This window comes from Equus przewalskii, chromosome X (genome assembly GCF_037783145.1).
Source record: "Equus przewalskii isolate Varuska chromosome X, EquPr2, whole genome shotgun sequence".
NCBI lineage: Eukaryota > Metazoa > Chordata > Mammalia > Perissodactyla > Equidae > Equus > Equus przewalskii.
This window is the reverse complement of record NC_091863.1, coordinates 15,093,653-15,120,573: the sequence shown is the minus strand read 5'-3', so window position 1 is coordinate 15,120,573 and position 26,921 is coordinate 15,093,653. Positions and strand designations below refer to the sequence as shown.

Here is a 26,921-nt window from a genome sequence, read left to right as displayed (position 1 = left end):
GGTGACTCTTCACTTGGGAAATGAGTGAAAACGTGATTGATTGTAAGATGTGAACTGGGGGAAAGTCTCAGCAATGGCATCTGGCCCTCTCTTGGAAGCCTCTCTGGCTCCCTCAGGCTAGGGCCTGGAGATGGAACAGGAAAGATAGCTCCTGGGACCCTTAAAGATTCTGTAACCTGTGAGCCTCTCATTGCACTGTCGAATGCTCCCTGAACCCTTTGCCTGTTTGTTCCTCAAAATGGAAATAGCTCTGTTACTTCTCTGATAATAGGAGCTCTTTGCAATAATTATTATAGTAAAAACTCAAAGTTGAAGAATATGAAGAAATAGATAGAAATTGCCCTTAATTCTATTATCCAGGAACAACCGTAGTTAACATTTTATACGTATCCTTCCAGACTTTTTTCCCCAAGCCTGAGTGTGCATGCAGTACACACATGTCACCCTTCATACAATAAATGGGGTCATATTAAATGTCACCCATTTTTAAAACTTACCACATTATGTATAGCCCCTGTTTTTCTGTCAGATAGCTGCATGGTCATCTCTAGGTTTTGCATCCATTGTAGGGATGTTCGACCATTCTTTGAACCATTCCCCATGTGATAACTAGTTAGGTTACTTCCATATTTTAAATATTAAAAACAAAATTCTTGTATATGTATCATTATACCTTCCCTGATCATTTCCTTAGGCTGAATTTTTATAAGAGGAATTTCCAGGTTAAAGGCTGACAGTTCTCGTTGGTTTTGATTTAAATGAAAATAACCCAAGTATATGGTAAAAAATTCCGAAAGAACAGAAGTAAGACTTTCTCAACCCCACACACTCAGCTGTACTTCCCAGTAGAAATCCCCATTAAAGCTTTCTATGTACTCTTGTAGAAATGTAGAATTTTTTATTGTGGTAAAACATACATAAGATAATACCATTTTATCTATTTTTAAGTGTACAATTCAGTGGCATTAAAAACATTCACATTGTGGTACAACCATCGTCACCATCCATCTCCGGAACTTTTTCATCTTCCCAAACTGGAACTCTGTACCCATTAGACACTAACTCCCCATTCCCTCTTCCCCCTAGCAGTCACCAACATTACAATATTCTACTTTCTGTCTCTGTGAATTTGACTACTCTAGGTACCTCATATAAGTGGAGTCATAAAAAATGTGTCCTTTTGTGTCTGGCTTATTTCACTTAGCATAATGTCTTAAAGGTTCATTCACGTTGTAGCATGTGTCAGAATTTCCTTCTTTTTTAAGGAGGAATAATATTCCGTTGTAGGGATATATCACAATATGTTTATCCATTCCTGTTGATAGATATTTAGATTGTTTCCATCTTTTGGCTACTGTGAATAATGCTACAGTGAATGTTGGCATACCAATACCTGTTTGAGTGGCTGCTTTCAATTCTTTTGGGTATATCCCCAGAGGTGGAATTGCTGGATCATATGGTAGCTCTATTTTTAATTTGGGGGAACCTCCATAGCATTTTCCACAGCAGCTGCACCAATTTACATTCCCACCAGCAGTGCACAAAGGTTCCGGTTTCTCCACATCTTTGCCAACACTTGTCATTTTCTGTTTTGTTTTTTTATATAGTAGCCATCCTCATGGGTGTGAAGTGGTATCTCACTGTGGTTAGAGTTGGTGTTTAACGTGTTCATGTTGCCTATCACTAAGGGGAAAGGATATTCTTCTTATCTTAGAATGATGACTTGAGGAAAAGGTCTTCTGTCTGAGAAGCCCCATTAACTAGCAGATCAGTCACACAGTCCCAAGAGATTGCTGATTGCTTAAAGGAAGGACTGGGTCCCCCCATTCCCATAGCCCCTGAAGAAAAGATGAGTGGAGAGCCAGGTGGCTGCTCGCTTTCAGAGGCTTAATGGTGACCAGGACTGCTGCTTCTCACTTAGCCCCACCCAAAGGTTTATGGAGAGTGGGTTCAAAACAGTTCTTTTGAGAAAAGATGAATTTATCTTTGGCGCTATTGTTAATTCTAAACGATAGTACTTGATTCCTCTTACATAAGGGAAAGCCAGGTTTATGATTTATTTTCTCTTCTCACCTTCTGCTCTGGAATTCCTTGGGGACAGGAAATGAAAGTCTTTCCTTTTGCACATTATTTGCTGAATCGTTCATTTGATTCATTTGATATTCTTCGGTGAGGTGGACTGAAGTATCTATAATTATTTCATTGTGCCTCTCTTTTATTCTTTACCTATATTAATAATTATTCCATAATATTTATAATCCTGGAGTTTGCAGATACTTCTGGTTCCTGAAATTGAAGGTTTCAAAAATTTCTGTGGCTCTTACAATGATCGTGCCTATGTACCTAGCTTTCTTTTTCTCTCTGATATTCTCACTAGATGTAAAATGATATTCTAGACAACTGAGTTGCAGTGGGATGGAGTGAGTTTAATGCTCTATGAAAACTGGCAACTTTAAAACAAGCTACTCAGCTTTCTTTGACTGCATGGTGTGTCTTTTCTTACATTGAAAGAGTTTAGATCACAGATATCAGTCAGTCAGCAACCTGTTTTGTACTTTTCTGTGGCATCGGAGGCCATTGAAGAAGTACAAGATGACAGCCTTATTCTCAACTCAGGCTCTTCGTGTTGGAGGCCAGATCTCAAATAAATGCATACCCACTAATTCTCTAGAAACAAGTGGAAACAAGCACAATAACCCTACTGACACCTCTGCTAGAGATTTCTCTCTTTCTAAACCTGGGCTGTAAAATGAACAAGTCACAAATTGAGAGTATACCAGAATTACCTTAAAAGCCACTTCTTCATCAAAAGGCCACCATTAAGCCATTTCACAGATAGCTTGTGAGTCAGGAGTGTCACCTCAGTTAAACTTACCCTTGAACTTTTAGAAATAGAATAGGCAATGTTTGGAAAATTGAAGGCAGATATTTGGGGTCTCTATCATTTAGAAGCTGTATTTTTGTTTTGCTCATTTAAGAAGAGGAAGTTAGAAGTGGTAAAGATGGATTTACTGCCTCCTTTTATTTTTTCTTCTTTCACTTGCTAAGCATTTTCACCCACCAGTGATTTTAATCTGCTTTGCTCCGTTTGTTTTGGTAGCATCTGCTCAGTCTGTTCTTTTTATTTTGACTTCTTAGTTGGGTTTCTTATTTTCTCACTCCACTAGAAGCAGCTTTTCTGAAACTTGTTAGGTACCTTTTCTAGACTATTAACAAAGTTGATAGTAAGAGAAGTAATGATGTAAAGTGTCGAGAGTTTAGATCCTAGAGTAGTCCAAATTTGTCCTCTTGGTACAGAGCTTAGTACTGTCTAGTTACTACATTGGGAGCTGGATGCATTATATGTCTTATATGTCTAATTTTAGATTTAGTTTCTTTTGCTTCAAACCCTGATAACTTCCTCTACATTCAGGCATTGTTAGAAGTAGAGAAAGTAGACTTGCTCGTAATTTAGAATCCTATTTTTTCAAGTGATGAGACTACAGATACTGTTGTTTTTCGATTCAGAACAGGCAGATGTTACAAAGCTGGTAACTGTATGCCCACACATGTAAGTAATCTGCCTGAGCAATACGTGTCACGTTGTCTATTTACAATATAGAGGGAAACAGAATGTAATTGAGGGGCCACCTTACTGTGCTTTCCAGTCAAGGGTTATAGGATCTCTGACATTTTGGTGTAGTTTTGTATTCATTGCCCAAGAGTTCAGACAGCTCTGGGTTTTTCCAACTAGAGCCTTCACTTATAGGTCATTAGTCAGCAGAGAAGAAAAGTGGTCCAGATAAGAGATGACAAGGGGTCTTGAGAAAATTAATAAGAGGCCAAAAGAGATACAGCTGAGTCAGGGGCAAGATCACTAAGTTTCCAAGTACTGAAGGTGGTTTTATGGGGCCACAGAGCAGTATGTTTGTGTGTAGCTCAACCTTGACTTTAGTCTAGAAACTCTGTGTGAAATAAAGATTCTAATGTGGGTTGATCATCTTGTCATAAAATTGAATGACTAGAAAGAGGCAGGGGTATCCTAAGAGGCAATGACGGAAGGAAGTGAATGAAGGTGGTCAAGAAACTAGAAATTAGGAGCTTTGGAGAGTCGATGGTCATTGTGACAAAGGGAGAAGGCTAAACAGAGTTCAGGAAGAAATGAATTATGTGGAGTTTGATAGTTGACTGTTTTCTGGTCCCACTGATGGCTGAAAAAATGGGAGCCCCTTTTAACTTGAGACATGGTGATCAGATTGAGAATAGGGGAGTAGCCAATACTGAGAGCTGATACACTCTTCCTTGTCAGATGGTGAGGAAGATATGGAAATCTTTCACTGAAAGTCCCTATAGAATTGGATGCATAACCACCTGAAACCCATCTGTCTGAAATAGATTAAGTATAATAATTCGGGAGTAGGGAATGGAGTATAGACTCCGGAAGTATCATTTCTGGTATTTGTCCTCCTTTGTCACCATCTTCCATGAATCTGTATTCTTTTCCCTGTGCGGAGCCAATAGGGAGTCTTTGTGGAAGACATAAAGAGGAATTGCTGCTTTCAGGATTTACTCACGAGTCAAGGAACTCGCAAGTGAAGAGCGCTGAAATGAACGTTCTCCATTGTAATAGAAAAGGACAAGGAATTTCTCAAGACCAGAAAATGCATCAATTGGGATATTTTACTGTGCACATTGTCTTTCCCACCCCTCCATAAAAAATCAAAATATACCTTTTTAAAAATAACATAATAACTACAAAAAGCATCATTTAAGAAAGCATATGATTGAAATAGGTGATTTCATATTTCCTTTTGTTTTTTAAATGACCGTTTTCTTCCCCTCTATTTTGTGTGATTTGGTGTCCTTGTGTATGTTACAGAGAAAGGAGAAGAGAATGGGGAAATATTTTAGTACAGGAAAATGAGAGCACAAAAAAATTAGTAATGAAAGACCTACCATTTGTCCATATGGTGAGGATCTGGTTTGCTTAAAACTCATCAGGCATCCTAAAGAGAATTTACTACCTTAAGAGAACTCTTCTTCCTCTGAAGACTTGCTACTAAACTGAAGTTAAAATGAATGAATGAATATGAATGACAGCCAAGCACAAACTGAATTGAACTTTCACTCCAGCAGACCAGAAAATATTCTACAAGAAGGTTTCTCTTAAAAGTACATTTATTCAATCCATCCACACCCCAAACTTGAATCCCCATTTTAAAAAAGTCAGGCTTGATTTTTGAAAGGCAGCAAAATCAAAGTATGTTCACATTAAGTGGAGATGATTGTCAAATAGCTGAGACATGATAATAATTCTGAAATCTTTGTGATTTTAAGATTATGATATCCTTAAGTAAATAGTTCTAAGAGCAGGGAAAACATGAAACCTCAAAATTTGGGGGGCCTGGTTTTCATCACGTTTGTTTTTCTCCCATTTGAGAAACTTCGTAATAATTACTTCAGTTTGTGTTTAAAAAAGAGTTTTTACTTGTGAATAACTGCTAGAAAACTACAAACAATTAAGCTATGGACTCTACACAAATAGATCACGCTCGTTACATCAATGCTTCTTCAAATGCTGGGAAATGGGGACTCTATAAGCATCGTCTTTGATCATACACGAAAACAGTTACAAAGTAAACTCAACTCTCTTTTTCAGTCCCTTTCACACATATGAGTAGGAATTCATGGGTTTAATTAGAAGAACAGGAAATGTATTTTTTGACTTGAAAAACATTTGATAAAATGTCCTGATACTTTATTTGGAACAACATTAATTGGAATGACTTTATATCATCTGCTTAGTCACTGAGGATACGAACTGATGAATAACCGTAAGTAAAGGATGGCGGTAAATGGCAGGGAATGCTCTCTATGGGTGGTGTCTTGTGAGTTACTGTCATGACTCATTTTACATCTGATATTCTTAACATCCTTACTAATGACTTGGGAAAGGAAATAGAATGACGCACAAATGAAAGCTGCATGTGATTTCTAGTTAGAAGGTGTTGCAAATCGTCAGACCTCATGGAAAGACATCAATAATGTGGAGAGGTAGATGAGCCTTTCTAGTTATATTAGTGGACATTATTTCCTCAAAACTTGATTTTTTTCTCATTATAAAAGTAACAACTGGTTTGTAGAAACCACTGGAAAGTAGGAAAAAATGTAAAAGAAAGTAAAAAGCACTATAACATAATCACCCTGGGGCGACCACTGTGAACGTTTTTTTGTATCTACTTTCAGTCCTTTTGCTATACATTTTTAACTGGTTGAGGTTGTACCACACACATGATTTTTTTTCACACACATAATTGTGCATCTTTTTCACTTAGCATTGTATAAAAGTTCCCATGTTATTACAAACGTGTAGTGAACATCTCTTTAAAAGGCTGTGGAATGTTCAGTTTTAAGGCTGTAGCTAGGGGCTGGCCCGGTGGTGCAGCGGTTAAGTGCGCACATTCTGCTTTGGTGGCCCGGGGTTCGCCGGTTCGGATCCCGGGTGTGGACATGGCACCGCTTGGTAAGCCATGCTGGGGTAGGCGTCCCACATATAAAGTAGAGGAAGATGGGCACAGATGTTAGCTCAAGGCTAATCTTCCTCAAAAAAAAAAAAAAGGCTTTATCTAAAGGATCTGGAAGAACTGGAATTTGGTGGTTGCACTGAATCCTGTCAATGTTATGTTTCAATCTTCCTTATTATTTATAGCTAACAGCACAACGCTTTCTTGAAAACATAAAAGTAGAAATAAGGTAGGGAAGCAGCTTTGGCTTGTGGACTGCGCGGTGTTAGGCACTCCACAAAGGTTTGTTGAATTTAATGTATAGAATCCGAACAGGATTCCAGTTGTCCCTTCCTTGCTGATGTTGAAAGAAGCCTTTTAGAGCAGCTTTTGGCAGGAGGCCTGGCTGCTTCCAGGTAGAGGACTGTGAATTCAGCTTTTCACATCTAAGTGTCTGTCAGTAATTTCCACTAGGGGCTTCAGAAATCTGTACCACATGAGTTTATGGTCTCATTTGGGCCCTGTTTCTTGACTGCCTTGGGAGTGGTGTCTGTTTGGCCTAGCGATTTAGGATTTCTTCATCCATTATTGAATTGATGCCAAGCTTTGTAAAAGATGGCTTGGGGTGATTTTCTATGGTGGTGTGTTTGCTCCCGAGTATCAAAATTCTCAATAAAAGGCTTTCTGTTCTCTGACAACAGGCCGTTTTTCCCAGACACATGCCTTGTTGTTTGTCCATCGTTAACAGTAGATACCAGTTTGGATGCGGCCAGAAGCAGTTGGCATGGGCCCGTGCTTGAGGGGCTTCTGGGATGGTCTTCCGGCCGCTCACTGTAGGGCGCCACCTTAACTGAAGCTTTATTGACCTGAAAGCTCTGTGGGTTGTCAGCTGTGGCCCTCTTGTTTCTCTGATTTTCTTTGTTTTGTCTGCTTTTCCTCCCAGGAAATGACTATATGGTGATGGCTGTTGCTTTTCTTCCTTGCTCATTTTTCAGAATTATCGCTTTCCTCCAAGCTTGTCTCTGTCGTGTGACTGTCTTTTAAAAGTTGCTTCATTCTCTCCAGTCCCCAAGCAAAGGAGCAAGGCAGTTAACCTGCTGTTTTAAAAAGCTGTTGTAATTGAAACAGTCATTCTTTGTAACTAGATTCATATAGAGGCATTATGATGATTGATTTTTTTTATTCAGTAAAATTCAATAGCAGTAATAATGGTCAGGCACTTTATATACTTTTTTTTCCATTTAGTCCTCCTAGAAAATCTATGAGGTATGTATTATTATCTCCATTTCAGACAAGGAAACTGAGGTATAGAGAGGTTAAGTAACTTGCCTAAAATCACATAGCCATTAAGTCTGTGCTCTGAGAGAGGATTCCTACTTAACATTAATTCACGCTTACCTCTAGATGCTATCATGAACGGGCAGACAAGTTTATGTTCCATTTTCATATCCTTAGCACCTAGAAAATGCATTGCACATAGTACTTTCTCCATAAATCTAAGTGTTTTTGATGAAAGTTGAACTTATTGTTGACTGAATTACAAATATTTAGTACTTCTGATGTGCAGAGCACATCGAAGACGACAAGGATTACCAAGACACAGCCCTTGTCTCCCAGCGCTTACGTCCCCATCAGTTAAACAGACACATACCTAAGTAGCCATAAATACAAGGCAGAGGGGAGTGAGTACTGTTCCAGACATTCAAGCCGAGTTCAGTAGGAACATGGAGGCGGTGAGAGAGAATTCCAATGGTTGGCATTTAGGATATTTTCATGGGAGGCACACAATTTGGGTTCACCTCTCATTGTTGAATATGTCTTAGTAACTAGTAATGGGGGTGGCCAGAGCTTAAAGTGATCTCTCTCTGAGGATCTCCATTCTTGGAGCCCTTCAGGGTCATCTTTCTAAGTAGTCCACTCTACGTCTAGAAGATGTAACCAAAGTGTACCTGACCTCTGGGTATGTTTAGGAAGTTCCTGTTTTGAATAACTATGTGATGTGAATTTGTTCTTTCTAGTAAAAACAAAATATAAAGATAATATCATTGAGTCACTAACTCTTGATGCAGTTTTCTCTTCCCTTCTTCTGTAAAATCAGAGAGCCCAGATGATTAAAGAAAGGAGTAAATGTTATTCTGCAGGAAGCTGTGGAACAGCTGATGAAAGTAAAGGCTGAGTCCTAAAGTAAAAGTAAAGTAAAGCCAGAGCTGTTTAGCGTTAGCCAGATTTAGAGATTGTCTCTATAGAGGCAGTAGGTTATCTTTCTTAGAGGTGGAAGGAGTGTTTCCTGTAAGACTGAGGTGAGTTTGTGCACAAAGATGGCTTTGTTCTCTAGCTAACCTCATTAGATGCTGTCTGCACCCCTGATTATTTTGTGGCTGAGTATTAAATATCAGGATATCAGAGCCTCATGAGCGATTTCTTGCCATTCTAGTCAACCTTCCTATGTAGAGAGAAGCTTGTAGGGAAAGAGGGGTATACCCTAACCCTTTTTTAAAAAAATTGTAGTAAAATATACATAACATAAAATTTACCGTTTTAACCATTTTTTTTTTCTTTTTTGCTGAGGAAGATTCTCCCTGAGCTAACATCCATTGCCAATCCTCCTCTTTTTTTTGTACGTGAGACACCTCTACAGTGTGGCTGGTGAATGGAGTAGGTCCATGCCAGGATCTGAACCCGTGAACCCAGGCTGCCGAAGCGGAGCACATGGAGCTTTAACCACTTGGCCATGGGGCCAGGCCCCATTTTAACAATTTTTAAGTGTATAGTTCTGTGACATTAAGTAAATTCACATTGTTTTGCAACCATCACCACCATCCATCTCCAGAACTCCTTTCATCTTGCAAAACTGACTCTGTACTCAACGACTCCTCATTGCCCCTCCCCCAGCCCCCAGCAACCATCATTCTACTTTCTGTCTCTATGAATTGGACTACTCTAGATTCTCTAAATGGAGTCATACAATATCTGTCCTTTTGTGAACTGGTTTATTTCACTTAGTATAATGTCTTCAAGGTTAATCCACGTTCTAGCATGTGTCAGAATTTTCTTCTTTTTCAAGGCTGAATAATATTCCATTGTATGCCCTACTCTTTTAAGTAGCAGTTTTACTTGAAAACAAAACATTGCTCCAAGTATCACCTCTTTTCTGATTGAAACGATTTCATTTCCCTTCCTTACTCTGAAGGACAGAAAGCTTCCCATTTTTGTCTCTAGCTTAAGACATTTTTGGAGCTGTATTTGACTAAACTATTTACTTTAAAATTGTCAGATTAGAAGGATGCTTTTTCATGTGTGTCAAGAGCTTCCTATGTGTCTCTGTTTTTTAAAAAAATATTTTAGTTTTCAAATGGTAGATTGATTGGTGTTTTAACAGTACGCTAGCTGTTCAAAACTATCACAGGCCTACTATTTTTTTCACTAAATGTCACCGCATCAGCATCAGCACTGAGAAACACGTTCACTGGGGTTTTTGACATAAGGATAGGTCCTCCACAATACTTCCCTGAGCCGCCATGTCTGGCTCTTTTGCGTCTCTAGTCAGGGTCTGAACTTAATGTTGTTCTTTGTGCATCATTGGCACGCAATACCTATGTAGAATGCACATGTGCAGACTCAAGAACATAGCAGTTTGGTATCTTTTCATCTATGTTCAAACCAATTCACAATCATGGATGTATCCCTGTGGTGACTATGAAGTATGGATAGGTCAGCAGTCTAAATATTTCTCCAACCTCTCTTCTGTGTTAGTTTCACTGCCTCAGGTGGACTACTGTGTCAACCTCCTGATTATTTCCTTGACTTTTGCATGTCTTTTTCTTCTTCATTCCTCCCAGAGCCACCAGATCCTTGGTCTTAAAGTCACAAATTTGATCATGCCACACCTCTGCTTACTACCAGTTGCCTTTAAGATAAGGCACGAACTGTAACCTTGGCCCCAACTTACCTTGCTGGCCTCCTGACCCAGGCAGCTCTCCCTCCGTTCACCTCCGACTGCAAACCCTACCCCCCTCCATCTGTGCTGTGAAGTCCGCATTCCCTGCACATGTTCTCGCCTTTGCTCCTGCTTTTCTTTAGCTAGAATACTCTTTCCGCCATTCTCTACCTGGCAAACTCCTACTCATCCTTCAAAATTTAAGTCAAGCCTCATTGCTGTGAGGCTTATTTCTCCATGTAGAATTGTTAATGGCTCCTTTTTTCTCTTCTATTCACGCCTTTATTGTAGTGTTTATATCTTTGCACAGAGATGCTCCGTTAATGAGTCAGTCTCCATGGCTAAATTTTAAACTCATTAAAGATCCAAGACTCTACCCATCTTAACTTTGTGTACCCAGCCTCCAGCCTACATCATGACTCATGGTAGTTTCAGAAAAGAATACTGAACGAACAAATGAATAAAATGAAAGGAAGGAAGGAAGGGAGGAAGAGAGGAAGGGAGGAAGGGAGAAGGGAGCAAGGCGAAGGAGAGAGAGAGAGGCAAAGCTTCACTTTAGAGTTATCAAGGAAAACTGACAAGAAGTGGCTTTACCCTCAAGTATCTAATACATGTCAAAATGTCACAATCAAATGTAGGCTGTGTGTCAGTAAAAAAACATTACTGAAAGCTGCTTCATTTAGCCAGCTGGACTTTAGTTGAATCTTAAAGGTGAGATAGGATTCAAGAATACTGGAGGAAGAGGTGCCATCCCAGGCCAGGGGAATAGCCGGGACTATGTCATGATTGAATAAGGCAAAATATTTTAGATCTGGAAAGGATCTTTGTATGTTAATTGAATTCATATGGCTACTTGATAGGAAAATGAGGACTTGGTCCACATATGTACAGCAAGTTTCATGTTAAAGCACTGGATAAAGAAACTCTAACCGGCCTCGTGATATTTACTCCTGCCATACCATCCTTCTCTCTCCCTTACCCATTCTCATCTTAGATTCTCCAAATGCGTCTAAAAAGAAGGCATTGTTAATCAAAAGATAAAACTAATCCTTTGGTAGAAGGAAGGTTTACAATTTCCTTTTATCTGTCATAACACCAGAAGATAGTCTTTTAAAGCATAATGGTGAATTGTGTTTTGCCAAAGTAGTATATGAAATGGAAATTTACTTTGGTTTGTTCATTCTCTGTGAACAAGATGATTCTACAACAAAATAGCATGCAGGCTCCTCTCTTGGGAACAGTGGGGGTAAAATATAAACAGTATTTTCATATACTGTCAGACATTTGGAGAGCTGCCTTCTATGATTTTAATGTTGTCTGAATGTACATTCTCCACCTCATTGAGCACTTAAGTAAGTTTTGATTCATTCTTCAACACTGTGTTTCTCCAGCATGAGTGAAAGCCCCTACCAAGCCTTCCAAAGTTATTTTGCTTTGACAAAGAGAAAATCCTACCCCTCCTATGAGTGTGTTGTATGGTTCTTTCCAGTTTTTTAGGACATGGTCTCTAGGGATATTCAAAAAGCAAACAAATGAACCAAATGACCAGATCCTGGCAGAAGTTAAGGTGCATGACAGATGTTATAATTTGGCTCAAATTCTCAGATACATCTCTCTACTGATGCACACGTGTGTCTCTGAGAAAGAGAGTGTGTGTGTATATATGTGTGTCTGTGTAATATACAAATATAAAACAGACTTCATATATACGTGCTCAGTAGAATGATAGATACTAAAGTTTTTGTTAGACAGATGGAAAGAGTAAACCCTGGAAGACCTAATGGAAGCATCTAAGGTGGGATTAGGTGTTTTGTATTCAGGGAAAGTTTGCTATTAGTCTTCAGAGCACAAGAGGAAGATACCAGCCGCTGAGAGATATGACAAGTTGCAGCAATTGGAAGTAAACCCTTGAATTTCTTCAGGACTTTGGGAATTTACACGAACAGCCATTAAGAAGTAGTATATATTCTGAGTGTTGTGAAGTAGATAGAGTAAGGGGTGATGGTGGAGGGTGATTAAAAGTTGAGTCTTATGGGAAATCAAATGAAGCACTTTGAATCAGGGAATAGGATCCTTGTCTAGAAAACTAGTGAAATAGTTCCTGTGATAGTAACGAGGTTCTAGGCTGGGGTCAAAGAGGAAGGGATGAATCTGAAAGCAGGGTCTTAGTGGTGGGTTCGATATGGAAAGGTGCAGTAAGAGGATAATCAAGGGCGCATCTCAAGTCGTGGGTCTAGGAAGTAGAGAGGATGAGCAAGAGAATTTAGGAAATGGAGGTAGTGATGTTCACCCAACTATTTCATAGACTACTCATTCTTGTGATATGTTACTAGGTGTCGCAAGAAGTAGGCATTCTGTGGTCAGATAAGTTTGGAAAACACTGAGATAAAATTAAGGGTAAAGTTAAACAGTAACTATAGGACTTCTCAGAGCCTTTAGTATGCTGTTATGTATGGATTAGACCAAGTATTCTGTTTCCTAAATTTACCAGATTGTGGGATTAGGTGTTTTGGCAGTTGTTTGTTTGTTTGTTTAGTTGATTGGTGGAACATCTTGGGAACACACTTGGGAAAATGATTTCAGAACAAAAGAATGTTGTGTGTGTGTATTTATACACATACCTGGGTGATAATGGTCCCTCCAAGTGAAGGTCTTTTGATCAGAATAGATAAGAACTTGAGAGAATGTGAGGGAGCAGGCTAGGATGAATATTTGGAAGTCACAGGCGGAGAGATGTCCACCAGAAACATGGCTGAGATTGACTTCTTCTTTATGGTGACCAGTAATTAATAGGAGGTTGGGGGTATGTGTGTGGAAACAAGGGAGTAAGACAGGAGCAGCAGAGGCCTAGAAGGACATCTTGGACGATGTGTTGTCACCAGAGACCAGACTGGAAAGAGTTGATGCGTGACAGGGACTGAAACAGTGGGGCTCCAAGAGGGCTTCTTTGTCCGATTTGTCAAGAAGGACATCTCTCACTTACCTGTTGTGTTGTAGTAGGATGCTCATGCTAGGGCAAAGGGGAGTGGGTGACATCCCCAAACTCCCTCCTCCATTCAACACTTACTGACCCTTCCCTTTGTGGCGATAAGAGAATAATCAACATCTAGGTCCTGCTCTTAAGGACAGCACTATTTCTGAAGAGAAAGGGGGAGAAAAGCAGTTAAACTTGGCAGTGTAATCCGGTTAACAAATGCTTCTAAAGCAGCTATGAATCTAATGAGGTCTTTAACTATGATTGGGCAAAGAGGTTTAATGTAACTTGAATTATTGCTAACTTCTCAAGAAACCAGAGAAATAAACATTGTATGAATAACTGTAAGTCTTAAGCCCAATTTCATAATCAGAAGATTACTTTTTAAATTTTACTTTTCTCTTATAATCAAGGTTAAAAATAGTCTGTGAAACATGCTCCTTTTGAGAAGTCGGAATTGACATAATGATGTGTGAGGTATTTCAAAGGTAACCTCTGTCCCCAAAATGGACCCACAAATATATTTTTTCTTTTACTGGGCCATGCATTTTATTTTTAAAATTTTGAGTTGTATTTTACTTTGGCATATCTTCTGTTGATATCAAATAGTTTAAGCTGGGCCAACTAAAGGCGGGCAAATTGACAGTTGCTAATGTAAATTTCCCAGCAAGGAGCAAAGCCCTCCATTGGAAGCGCACAGACCCTGCATTGTAAGGCTGCTCCTTTGTGCTAGTTCTCTTCTGGCTCTGACAGGAGCTGGTTCACGGGGCTTCTGCTCTGCTCCTACTGCTCCCTGCTGAGCACCAAGAAGACTTTTCAGAATACCATCAGTCATAGGTGTTTATGAAAGGAGCATGTAAAAATATTGTAAATATAAAAAGTTTACAGTGCGTTTTTATAGCAGTTTGAGTATCTTTCTGAGTTATGGTGGTAAATGAGAGCTGAAAGGTTGTGGATGTGGTCATGTATAGATACTGTTCTGTCCCTCCTCCCATCACTGTCTCCTGTAGCCTGTATCTCTCTGCATCCTGTATATGACCAGGATCTGGGATAAGCACGCTGAATGGTTGGGCACCCCTCAACACACCACTCTGGAGAACCCAAAGAATTGCTGTTTCAGTGTTTACAATGATGTTTAGCATCCTTCTGCCTTTCATCTGCTTCCCTGCCTCACATTGAATGGGTACTTAATAAGTCTGAACTGAACAGAAAGGGAAGGAATACTATCAGTACTGGTGTAGTAAAAGGAATGCCTTCAAAGAGGCATCTTTTATCTTGTGTTTTACCAGCTGTTTGACAAGTTATCTTTGTGTTTGGCTTTGTGTGAGCACTTGAGTAATATCTACGTATAGCTTCTCAGAAGATCACCATCTTCTAGAACAGCCATTGGAAAGCCTGGTCTACCAACAGCGGGGCTTCACCAAGTGCTAGAATGCAGGGGGCTCCCTCCCTGCTCCCCCTACCCATCGAAACTGGTTGCCTTTGTGATTCAAGAGTTGTGTGTGGTATTCTTGGAGAGGAGACTTTCAGAGATGAGAAACTTCCTTCTCCTTAGCATTGTCCTATAATTACAAAGCTTTTTACACTCAAAGGAGTTTGCATCTGATTAGAATAAAGTCAGAGGAGTGATTTTATACTTGATTTGAACAGGATCCTGGTCTCACACTCCAGCAGTCACAAAGAGAAACAGATATATTAGTCATTAAGGAACTGCATTCCACTGGACTCGAATCCTGTGATTGTCTTTCCTACAAGCATTAGTTTCTTCATTTTGGCAAAGAAAAGAATAAAAAATTACTTGCTCCACTAACTGAAATCTTATGGGGGTTATATGTCCTGATGCTGTATTAACGGATCTTACAGAGCTAGGAGTATATATGATGCTCCTACTGTACACCCCCCCCCCCAAAAAAAACCTTTATTTAGTACTTTTGTCAAGAGAGCTAACAGGAGAGGGATTTATGATATTAAATATTCAAAAGAATGAGTTTTTTTAATTACTTATTTTACAAAATCAGATTTTAAATGGATATTGGGATGTGGTAGGAGAGACAGAAGTTGACACCAACCTGGCGATTACTGTGTGTTGAAGGAGATGGATACCAATAGTCTGTCTCTAGAGCTTTCGGCTCCATACAGCCCTCCATATGTACATCCACTCCCAGACCAAGCAGCAGCTTCTGAGTTGAGGGGCAAGCAGACCAGAATAATGTGGATGTGGGTACTGGGAAGTCTTTGGCCACAGCACAGAAGAGAGAAAACGTTGGGCTGAGCTATGGAGCAGAGCCTGAGAGTCTGTTCCTTCAGAAGGCATGTGGTGAAATGGGCCTAAGAGTCTGCAGATCATTTAGGAGGTAAAAGAGCTGTGTCCTGAGCAGTGTCAACACAGCCGCTAAGTGTGGGGCTTGTGCTTGTCCTGGATAAGCCATCTTCTTTATGGCACCTAGGAGGGCAGGAACTCTGAACTCTGCTGAGGAAGCCCCAAGTAGAGATCCTGAATCCTCCTCCACAGCCACTGCGAGCCTAACATCCTTCTTCACTGCCTGCAACGTGGATGAGAGATGTGTGGATATGTTCCTTGACTTCTCTGTCCACTTAGGCCTGCATCGTAGCTCACCTTCAGTTATATATGGAGCCAGGCATTGCTTTCAGGATGCGTGCCCTTTAAAAGCAGGGATTCTGTTCATTTTTAGGCCAATGGACCAAAGATGTTTTTAGAGGTAGGGGAAGCTGGAAGTGCTTTGTCTTTGTTCTTGTATTTAGAGCAAGGGCAGGGGATAGAGGTTCTCAAATGGGGTGTTCGGAAAGGTGTGGGCGTTTGGGGTAGACGCAATGACAGAGGAGCACTACAGGCTACTAGTGGGCAGGAGAAAGGGGTGCTAAATGTCCTTTAGTGTGTGAGACAGTCTTCTACAATGAATAAATGTGCCATCTAGAATGCCAGAAAAGAGAAAGACCGTGAAGGAGCAGCAGGGCGTGGCTCTCCCTGAAGGTTAGTACAGTCATGGGGATCTGCCCGCTTGGCCGTCAAGGTAGTCTGAGCCCAGAGAGGCTAGATATGGCTCTCCATTTTTGGTTCAAAGCCATCTTTCCATCTGTTAATCCATCTGTCCATCCATCCGTCTTTTCAGTACTCCTTTGGTGAAGGGTCTCATGGCCACCTGTGCTCCCCACTTTTTTCCTCAGTGATAATGTCACATTGTCTGCTCTTCTAAACTCTAGCTCCTCTCTGAACTGACTCATTTAGTAGCAATGACAAGTTCTTATGCCAGTTAAGAAAAGAGAAGGTAGAGGCTTTGGTGGAAGAAGAGAGAGAAGAGGAGTGAAAGAGATGTTTTATAATCTATCTAGGTATGAGAATAGGCACCCAAGTTGTTAATCCGAGGAAAGGTATTTGGTTAGTGCTAATGGAATCCCTCCTACATCTAGGTTGCTTGTTCTCAAACCTGAGCATGCATCAGAATCCCCTGGAGGGTGTGTTCAGACAGACTGCCAGGCACCGTCTCTGGAGTTTCTGATTGAGAAAGTCTGGGGTGGGGCCTGGGAAGTTGCTTGACTAACAAGTTCCCAGGTGATGCTGGTGCCACTGGTCTGGGGACCATACTTCTCCAGGTCTAGGTCCTAGAGAAGAGAGAAACACCTGAACAGTTCTCATCTCTGGAAGACCTGGAGGACCAGGCTGAGAGGGGAGGAATTTGCTTGACTTTAGACCTTGAATCACAGCCCATGAAGAAGAAGGAATGAATTAAGGTCTAGCCACCCCAGAAGATGAGGGCAGTATCAGCTTCACCATCACCCCTGTGGCTGGGATCCACGCAGAGGCCAGTGTGCTGTATTTTCTGAAATAGTGAGAAAAAAAGAACAGAGTAAGCTTTGCTTTCTTCTGTCTTTCTCTACAAAAGTGAATGTGTTTAACCGGTGGCCTTTCTTGAAGTCCGTTAGCTTGAATAGACTGGTAAACCAGGAGATGATGGGCAGCACTCCCTCTTGTTACCAAATAAGAGGGAGCTGTAAGAATTTACAACCTGTGAAGGGTTCTCACATCTGGTTTAAAGCCCAAACCATTGGATGTCTCATTTTTTTGAGGAAAGGAAACAAAGTCAGTATTGGGCATAGGGTTGACTATGGTAGTTTTCTGATTTCCTCTGTCCACTGTCAGTAATCACTGAAGTATTAATTGTTTTTCTTTTCTTCCTAATGTGTCAACAATAGTGATGCTTTATTCCAGTCCCCAAAAGGGGAAAACAAAGATATTGATGGAGATGCAGTTGGCAGTGTGAACAGGAATGTGAATGACACTTTGAGAGCATCTATTTTTACTGTCAGTTCCTGATTTTGCAAGATAATTCTAAGGACAGTTTTTCATCACATTTGACCTCATGGCCGAATATCAACAAGCTTTTTTCCTCCTTGATGTTTCCTTGGAATCACAAAATGTTATTAGTTTGAGTACTTAGCAGCAGTTGAGGGACGGCATAATATTTTGAGTTTCATTTTTTATCCAATATAGAAAGCCCTGTGGCACAAAATCAAAATGTCAGCGTGTAAAATGTAAAGGCTTTCTGTCACAAATGTTTTTAAAAATTCATGAAGGGCTGAGGATTTGATTTATCTTATCCTCTTTCTGTGATTTATTCATATTTAATGTTAGTTTCAACATTTGGAGCGTGAAGAACTTTTTCAAATTAAAAACTGTGCTGAATCGGTTTTATCTGAAGAAACATTCTACTGTGCCAGTTTTCGAATTCTGCAGTTCATTCCTCTTCATGTGTTCAAGGGGCAGATATGTTTGGTTTTCCCAGTGGCTGGAATTCTCGCTGAGGAAACCCTTCACTGTTGGGGAGGTTGATTGACCCAGCTGCTTGGTTTTGACAGCCATGTCCCTGGTATCAATAGACATTTTCCTCGGGCATTCATCATCATCACACAAATGTGGCAGCAAAGGAGAAGAGTGGGAACAGATCTCACCTTTGGAACTATTGTTTTGTTTGTTGTTGTTTCTTCGTTTTCATTACTTTGAGCCCCTGAATTGCCTGTGTTTTTGGGAACATCTTTATTCAGAGACAATATCCAGTCTTTTCTATGGATGGCTCATAAATAATGAATGATAATAGAAATAGCTTTGAAAGAAGAAAAGAAAATGAACTCAAAACAAACTCATGATGTTTTTTTAACTGGTAAATAGATGCCTAGGGTCTGCGACTTTGGCTTTTCTCAAAGCCCTGGAGGGTTAAAAGGCTCGTGGGAAGCGAGCTGCCGGCCCTCCTTGTTCCTCCTTTGGGGCAGATAGACCTGTCCTAGAGGACATGAGCATGTGTGCTCATACCCTGCGGGGCAGGTTGAATTTCAGATGGCTGGGAGGAGACACCATAAGGCACCGTTGTCCTGGAGACTCTGGCTTCTGCCTGTCCTTCCATCTGCCTCTCTGTCCTTCTGGTCCTCCGTCCTTTATCCCCTCCTCCTTTCTGCCTTGTATTCCTTTCCTTTTACTACCATTCTTCCACTCTGAAGGCACTTTTGAGCCCCACCTCCAGGCCAGGTGCTATGCCTCCATAGATTTAGTCAGCTTCTCATAAAATGAGGAGAAATGTACCTATTTTCTCTGCTGAAAATAATCAGCCTTTTAATAAGAACATCAAGGAAGAATGGGAAGAAAAGGTACTGAGTGCCTGCAAGGAGAAAGCCCTTCTTAACTTGGTTTTCCCACTTGTTTGGCATTGAGGTACAGACCCATTGAAGAATGGCAACCAATACACAGGGCCGTGCAAAAGCTTAAGTATATGGTTTCTAGAACCAGTTGTGAGCATTTTAGTGTTACGATCTTGATTTTATTCTTTGCTTAATGGAGAGAATCATCTTGTTAAGTAAAATTATCTTTTTTCCCCTCAGACTATTGGAAAGAAGTTACCTCCAACCACAGCAACTCCAGACTCATCAAAAACAGAAATGGACAGCAGAACAAAGAGTGAGTTTCCTCATTTATCCATCTTACGTTTGAAAGCAGTTAAGGGTTTTCCCTGTAATTGAAAGGCTTTTGAAAAAATCCTTATGTAATCTTAATTGGCTTTTCAAAATACATCAGAAAAAAATGCATACAAGTGTGTTTCATTAACCTGGGCACAGGTTAGATTCAAAACTCTTAGGGGTTTTCTCCTTTATAGAATGTGCTTTTTTCCTGCCCTATGTATCTAGCCCATGTGCAGAACTGGGGCTTATCTATATCTACCCAGAGCACTTTGCATAGTTCAAGAGACAGAAAGATTCTAGAGAATTGCAACTCAAGCAATTTAGAGATTCACAGGCTTTCAAGTCAGAGAGGCCTTATCTTTTAGCTTAACTACTCAGCCAGCATTCCCAAACCTTGACTTGCTGCCAGCAACCTCAGCACATCTCTCCTTGAATCCCTCTAGATACAAATGTCTTTCTTCTGTTGAGCCAGATATATTCTTCCTGTGATTTTTACCCATGGGTTCTAGTCTCTGGGTCTATATTGATATTGGCCCATTTTTCTCCCAACGGCCCTTTAAGTATTTGGGGACAGTTGTCTCCCCAAAACCTTCCCAAAGGTCGGTATTCCAAATTCTAGAGTTGCCAGATAAAATACAGGATGCCCAGTTACATTGGAGTTTCAGATGAGCAATGAGTGATTTTTTGGTTATAAGTATGTCCCATGCAATATTTGTTGTTTATCTGAAATTCAAACGTAACTGGGCATTCTGTATTTGTATTTGGTAAATTTGGCAACTCTCCATTTCTTTTAGCCATTCCTCCAATAACTGGGGGGTTCTGAACATGCTCTAGTCAGAAACAAGTACTTCAATCCCTTCTAGGGATTTTATTTTGTTTTGGGTTTTCAGCTTCATATTTCCCTATGAGGATAATGTGGACAGACTACTCATCTAGTTTGGAAAGTCGAAGATTGAGAGAAGATATATCATGCATATGTAATTTTGATTAATATAAGAGCAAGCATAGATTTATTCTTTTAATTGCAGAATAATATACCAGGAGCTCCTTTTGCAGTGCAAAACATGTAGTTTTGAGAGCAAATAAGGGATGCAGCTTTAGACATAAGAAAATGAATTTATGGGACTTGCCAAGCCAAAAATGATAGTTTAGAGAAATAAATCATGGATGATATTGATGCAGATGCTCGAGCTCTGTCTTAATGTTTAAGGTTCAGATGAGGTCTACAGGGCTTCCATCTGTTAATGGTACAATCAGACTCCGGAAAATAGACAGAAAGCCCACTAGTCTAATGCCCTAATCCAGCGGTTCTCAAACTTCAGTGTGCCTCGGAATGACCTGGAGAGCTGGTCCTAACTCCCCAGGTTGCTGGGCCCCGCCTCCAGAATTTCTGAGTCAGTAGGTCTGGAGTGAGACCTGAACATTTGCTTTTCTAACAAATTCCCAGGTGCTGCTGCTCCTCGTCTAGGGCCCACACTTCAAGAACCAATGTTCTGAGCTCATAAATGTTCCTAAGGAGAAACTGGCCCTGCATTTATTCAAGCAGGTTATAGGCTTATCGTGCTCAACCCACCTTTAGGCACTAAAATCTTCAAGATTCTTGAAGAGTCCTGAAATTTTTTTCAAGAACTGAAAGTTAATCCATTTCTAAAAACATTTCTCTTGCTGGACAGTAGCCCATCCTTCTTTCCATTCAACTGCTCATTCTGTAGTTATGGCTCTTAGCAAGGTTACAAATGATCAAGGTTATCAGGGAAGTTTGCTCGGACAGCTGGAGTGGGAAGTAGAACGGAGAAGGAAAAGGAGAAGACACATCAAACCTCAAAGGTAATTGGAATGTGGTCTCTAGGACAGGCTATCCTCGTGACATGTGACAACCAGTGGCCCTCACCAACCTGACTTCGTGTTTGCAGAAATAATAATCTGAGAAGAAGAGAACTATTCTTGATGGAAAACAATTTCAATAGAAGTGAAGTAGAAATTCCCTCTAGATTGTTCGACTCTGTCCAGAGTAAATAGGACCTTGGGTGACTTGTGGGTTGCTTTTGGAGAAGGCTAAGCAGGAGGGACTTGCATGTTACTTGTAAGGATGTGGCACGGAACAGGACAGTCTGCAAGGTATGCTTAAGTGACTAATCCTCAGGTCTCAAGAACTGACCTTAGGGTAGGAGCATGCCCTTGATGCTTTCTTGTCACCCTCTGTAATGTCCGCAGGTAGGAGACTCAAGTCTTTCCGGAAGGATTAGGTGGGTGGGTGGGTGGGTGGGGGAGTTTAGCTGTGTTTTAGAGCAGTGCTGACCAATAGAAACATTATGTGAGCCACACAGGCGATTTTACATTTTCTAGTAGCCACATTTAAAAAAGAAAAAAGAAACAGGTGAACTTAATTTCAAATCTTTTATTTAACTCAATATATCCCAAATATTATCATTTCAACATGTAACTCATATAAAATTATTAAATGAGATATGTTCACTCTTTTTCATATGAGCTTTCACAATGTGGTATGTATTTTACATGTATGGCACATTTCAACTTGGAGTAACCACATTTCAAGTGCTCAATAGCCACATGTACCTAGTGGCCACCATATTGGACAGTGTAGTTTGAGAGTAATTCTGGGATCTAAGATGGGCTTCGTGGGCCTGGATATTAACACAATTCTGAATGCTCTACTCCCTTAAGCGTGTGGGAGGATCCCGGCTCTAGGCCAAGCCTTGTTCAGTCCTATAAGTATCTATTAACTATGTCCAGCCATCCACCTGGCTCTCTGGAAGCATCATGGTGGGAGGATGGGTTGTTAATGAAGAGTGCTTTTACAGAGGCTGGGTGGTGTGTTTTGGCCGAGAGTCAGGAAGCACGGATTCTAGGACCAGCTCTGTTATTAGCTAGCTGTGTGACTTTGGGTAAATAATTTTATTTCTCTGACCTTGCTCTTCATTGTATATATTGTCTGTGAAGTCAGAGGGTTGTACTAGAGAGAACTCCTGAGGTTTCTCCCAGCATCTTCATCTTCTGATTCAATTCCGAAAACTTTACTATTGAGAGTGAGAGGTTTCTGCAGTCAACGAATTGAGCAGCCAGATGGGAGAGACAAAAGAAAGATATGAACAATTCAGTAGGAACATGAGAAGATGTTTTTTGGCAGAGGTGTAAATATGCATGTAAGTGGGTAGTAGGTCAGGAAAGAGAATTATCACTGTCAGCGAAGCCTCGAGAGGTGTTTATTGACAAACATTTTTCATGGACCCGGAGAAAAATTCTGCAATTTAATCTTGCCCCTCACGCACTCTCTGGCTTTCATTGTAAAGAGCAAATTCTGGGATAATTTCACCCATGATTTCCATGAAGCACCCTAGTCCACTAAAAAACCCCTCCAATTTGGAACACTTCACTGCTTTCAGATTTTGATGCAACATCTGTGTTCAAATGGAAGGACACAGAGTGCTGATCTGCTATTAGAAATGACCCTGAACTTGAGAGCAGCACAGCCTCCTTCCTTCTAGATGGAAGACAAACCTATGTCAAACATTGCCCAGCTGTTCAGAGGAGAGAAGCTCCTCCCTGCACCGCTGTCTCCTTAGCATGCTAAAGTACAAACTCACATCAGGATTAAGAGTTATGATGAGTTGAAAAATGTTCACATGAATTGGTATTTTTTGAGTGAAAGTGAAACTCAGTTGATCAGGATTTATTTGAATGACTATCATCTCCACCCTCCTCAATAAAGCTTTTATGATACTAAAATTCATCTAGAGTGCATGTTGGGGAACAGATTGCCATAATTTTCATAACAAGAGGAAAACTGTCTAAATATTCATCAGTGAAGTGCCCTGAGGTTCCTCCAGCTCACCGCATCTGCAGTTTCCTTCTTTCTTGCTACAAGTGATGCAGATTTTGTGGCCTCGGTGGGCTAGAAAGATAGCCCAGAGAAAGGACTATTTAGCATCTTTCTGAACAAACAGTTCAGTCTTAGAGATTCAGAAGACCAGTTGAGCAGGTGGGTTAGGAAACAAATAATCCTTGACAGAATTTGCACAAAGGCAGATCAGGCTTCTGAATCGATGATGACTGTGGGGCGAAGGTTAAACTCTCCCCGCCTCCTCTCCCCTCGCTGGACGCTCGTACCACTTTTCTGATCACTTCATTCAGTTGACTTGCTTCTTAGGAGTTGTCCCCTATAATGGTGACACATGGTGCCTTGTGGCTATCATTGGTCCCTCAAGGTGCAGGCTGTGTTTTCTGCTCAGTATCCCCACCATAAAGCCCAGAATAGTGCTGTGGACTCAGTGGGCACATAACAAATGGTGGTGGAGCAAATGGAGACTTTTAAATGATTTGCAATTTACCAGTCTCTGTATTGGACAGAATCTTGTAAAAGTGGTGCAGTAGCCATGGGTCCCCCTTTTCAAGTTCACGGTCACCAGGAGGAAAAGTACACATTTGTTCACATGAGACCCTTGAGCTTATTTCAGGTTTCTGAGGGGTGAGCAGTGGTTGCCAGCATTCCGTGGGGCTTGGCAGACCCTTTCTTCTTCCTAGCCCTGCTCTAGACCAGTCAGCCTAACAGCACCAGGACAAGACAGGCTTGTCTGACAAAGTCAGGTTTCCTGGCGCATCACACCGAGACGACTGCAGGGGAGGACCTGTGGAGCCTCGCACCAAACCAAAGAAAAAAGAGTGGTTACCGATTTGGAGGAACGGGGGAATGTAGCGAAAATTAAACAAAGCTGTGTTTTGATAGGCTCAAAGCAAAGCAGGGCTGTGTGGATAGGGGTCCACAGTAGGTCTGGACTGCGAGGTAGACTAGGTCCTGTTTCTTTGGGAACCACCAAGTTAAAATAGGTGTGTAATGTTGTGTCCAGACCCCCTGACATGAGGCTCTACACTTGTGTGCGGTGTCAAGGCACCAAGTTTCTCCACCTTGGCACTATTAACATTTGGGCTAGATCACTCTTTGTTGTGGGGCTGTCCTGTATTCATTATAGATGTTTAGCAGCATCCCTGGCCTCCACCCACTTGGTGCCAATAACACCACCTCCTCCCCTCCTCCCCATTGTGACAATCACAAATGTTTCCAGGCATTGCCAATGTCCCCTAGGGAGCAAACTTGCCCCAGGTGGGAACCGCTGGTGTAGATTGTAATAAGCTCTGCAAGGATGCTGTTGCCTCTCTGCTGCTGGGCGCACAATGGAGGCTCAGTTAATATTTATTGAACAATTGATGAGCCTAATATTCATTCCAGCCCTCCCCACTAGCCCTGGATCCTCAGACTCTGACCATGGACTGGACTTCCCATCTAAATCTATCATATGGTACACCCAGCCCTGGCACCACCACTACACTGGTCCACCCTCCAGGTCCCCACAGTTGTTTCACTCCTTTCTAGCATTGAATCTTGGCTAATACCCATGGCTAAATCAATGGCTCTCACAGTGTGGTCCCTGGGCCAGCAGCATCAGCATCACTTGGGAACTTGTTAGAGGTGCAAATCTCCAGTCCCTACCCCAGTCCTAGGGAATCAGAAACCTTGGGGGTTCTGTTTTTATAAGTCCTCCACTTGGTGCTGATGGCCACTCAGGCATAGAAACCACTGACCTAGACTAATGTTTCTTAAGCTTCCCTGCTGATGAAAATCACCAGGGTGCTTGTGGCTTCCTGGGCCTGCCTCAGACCTGTTGATTGGGATCCCCGGGGAAGGTATCTGGGAAGACATAGTAACAGGAGCCCTACATCATTCTTGTCATCAGGAATGGTTGGGAACCCCACCCACCCGTAATCCTCTGATCAAAGACCTAGAACACTGTACAGAGCCCAGTGCCATTTTATTCCCCCAGGAAGGTACCCTGAGTCTCTCCTTTGGGAAATGACTTCCCCGTTTCTGATACTTGGATGTTTAGGGCTGAAAGCATCGCTCTCATCCTCTCCATACTGTTGCCTTGTCAAGAGCTCTGTGTATACTCACCTCATTTCCTCTCTTTGATTATAAGCTCCTTGAGAACCAGAAACTAGTCTTATTTAACTTAGTCTCTTTGCTCCAGAACATAATAGAAGTCCACACCTTTATTATAATTCCAAAATACAGAAAGTCAGAAAGCTAAAAGATTTTATCACTTGTTGGGTGATAAAACTTGTCCTGGAATAACATGCATCTATGTATAGTCCTTATTTATCCCACTTGGGGCGATGAGTCATCCATTTGCTACAGAATTTTAATGTATTTGGTAGTTGGGTGCAGCCCCAGACCCCAGCTGAGGATGTTATATATTATATGGTATGTGCAATATATTTCTAAAATCTGAAAAATTCTGTCCCCAGGGCTTCTGGATAAGGAATTATGAACCAGTAGCGTCTCAGATAATATTTGTCAGTTTAATGAAAGAGTTTCAGATTTTGATGTTGGTGAAAGTAGACGCCACTGAGCTTGATACTTTTGTTCTAGTATCCCAAAGGAAAAGAGTTCTGGGCATGACCTGGTACTTTACACCCCTGCTGAAAGTTCTGGAAGGCTTTCTACCAGACTCTGTGACACATGGGGTTTTGATCTTCATGTCCAAAAATTGCGCCCAGATAATCATCCTGGATTTAATGTTATTTCCCTGGTGTATGTGTGTATATGTTCTGCTTGCTGGTATGTTTATTCTGTTTGTTCTGCTTTTATTTTTTTTCAGCTGAGGGCATTTTTTAAGTTGGTTGGTTTGTTTTTTATGTGAACAGATTATAAAACAAGCTGAAGGGAGTCATGGGATCTGGGCATGTGAGTTCAATTCCTTGAACAGTCTGTTTTTAATCTCATGTAAGTTTCTAGAAGTTTAGAGATTGAAATAATGTGTTTTGGGGGGGCATGTGAATCATGACTGGACTTCTTGGTGGTTTTAATAGAACAAGTTTCTTAAAATTGGAATGCCAATCATTCATTAGTACAGAGGGTCTTCATCTGGAACTAGGCAGGGGGCTCGAGGTCCTTGAACCTTCTGAGATTGTACACGCATTTTCTCTGCACATTTGAATGTGTCTATGTTTTTTCCCCTTTTTCTGGAAAGAGAGAGTCATTGCTTTTTATCAGATTCTTAAAGGACTCTAAGACAAAAAGGCTTAAGAACTGACTTAGGATTTCAGTCATGTTAATTCATTAGTATTTTTTAATCTTTCTAAAGAAAAAATAGAGACAAAATCATCTCAATCACTGTATAAATTATGTCTTTATTTCTTTATATGTATGTGTGTATTCATTCCTATTTGATCTTGGACTAATTAAATCCATCTAATTGATGAATAGATGGAAAATGCCTGCCTCCAAAAATTTCCTTCCCTTCCTCTCCATCTCTGTCTGCTACTCATTTAAAATTTATTATCTTCCCACGTCCAAAAAGGATTTGGAATTGTATTCTTCTTTCAAGGCATATCAAATTCTTCCTCGTTTGTGAACTCTCCTGAATGTAATCTTGCTTTCCTCTGAAACACCGCAACAATATTCTGTCAGAGTGAGTTTATGCTTATTTGTGGGTTTGTCTTTTCTTGTCATTCTTTTCCCTCACCTTTCTTCTGGCATTAGGTTGTC

General features: G+C 40.9%; 1 protein-coding gene across 9 annotated transcripts in view; it reads left to right on the top strand.

The window, feature by feature from the left end:
- SH3KBP1 (SH3 domain containing kinase binding protein 1) overlaps window positions 1-26,921 on the top strand; it is a 315,045-nt gene that overhangs the window by 197,660 nt on the left and 90,464 nt on the right. For all 9 annotated transcript variants that reach the window (XM_070603477.1, XM_070603481.1, XM_070603483.1 and 6 more), the window contains one exon: window positions 19,283-19,358. In XM_070603477.1, the coding sequence (XP_070459578.1) occupies window positions 19,283-19,358 (76 nt within the window). The remainder of the gene's footprint in view (window positions 1-19,282; window positions 19,359-26,921) is intronic.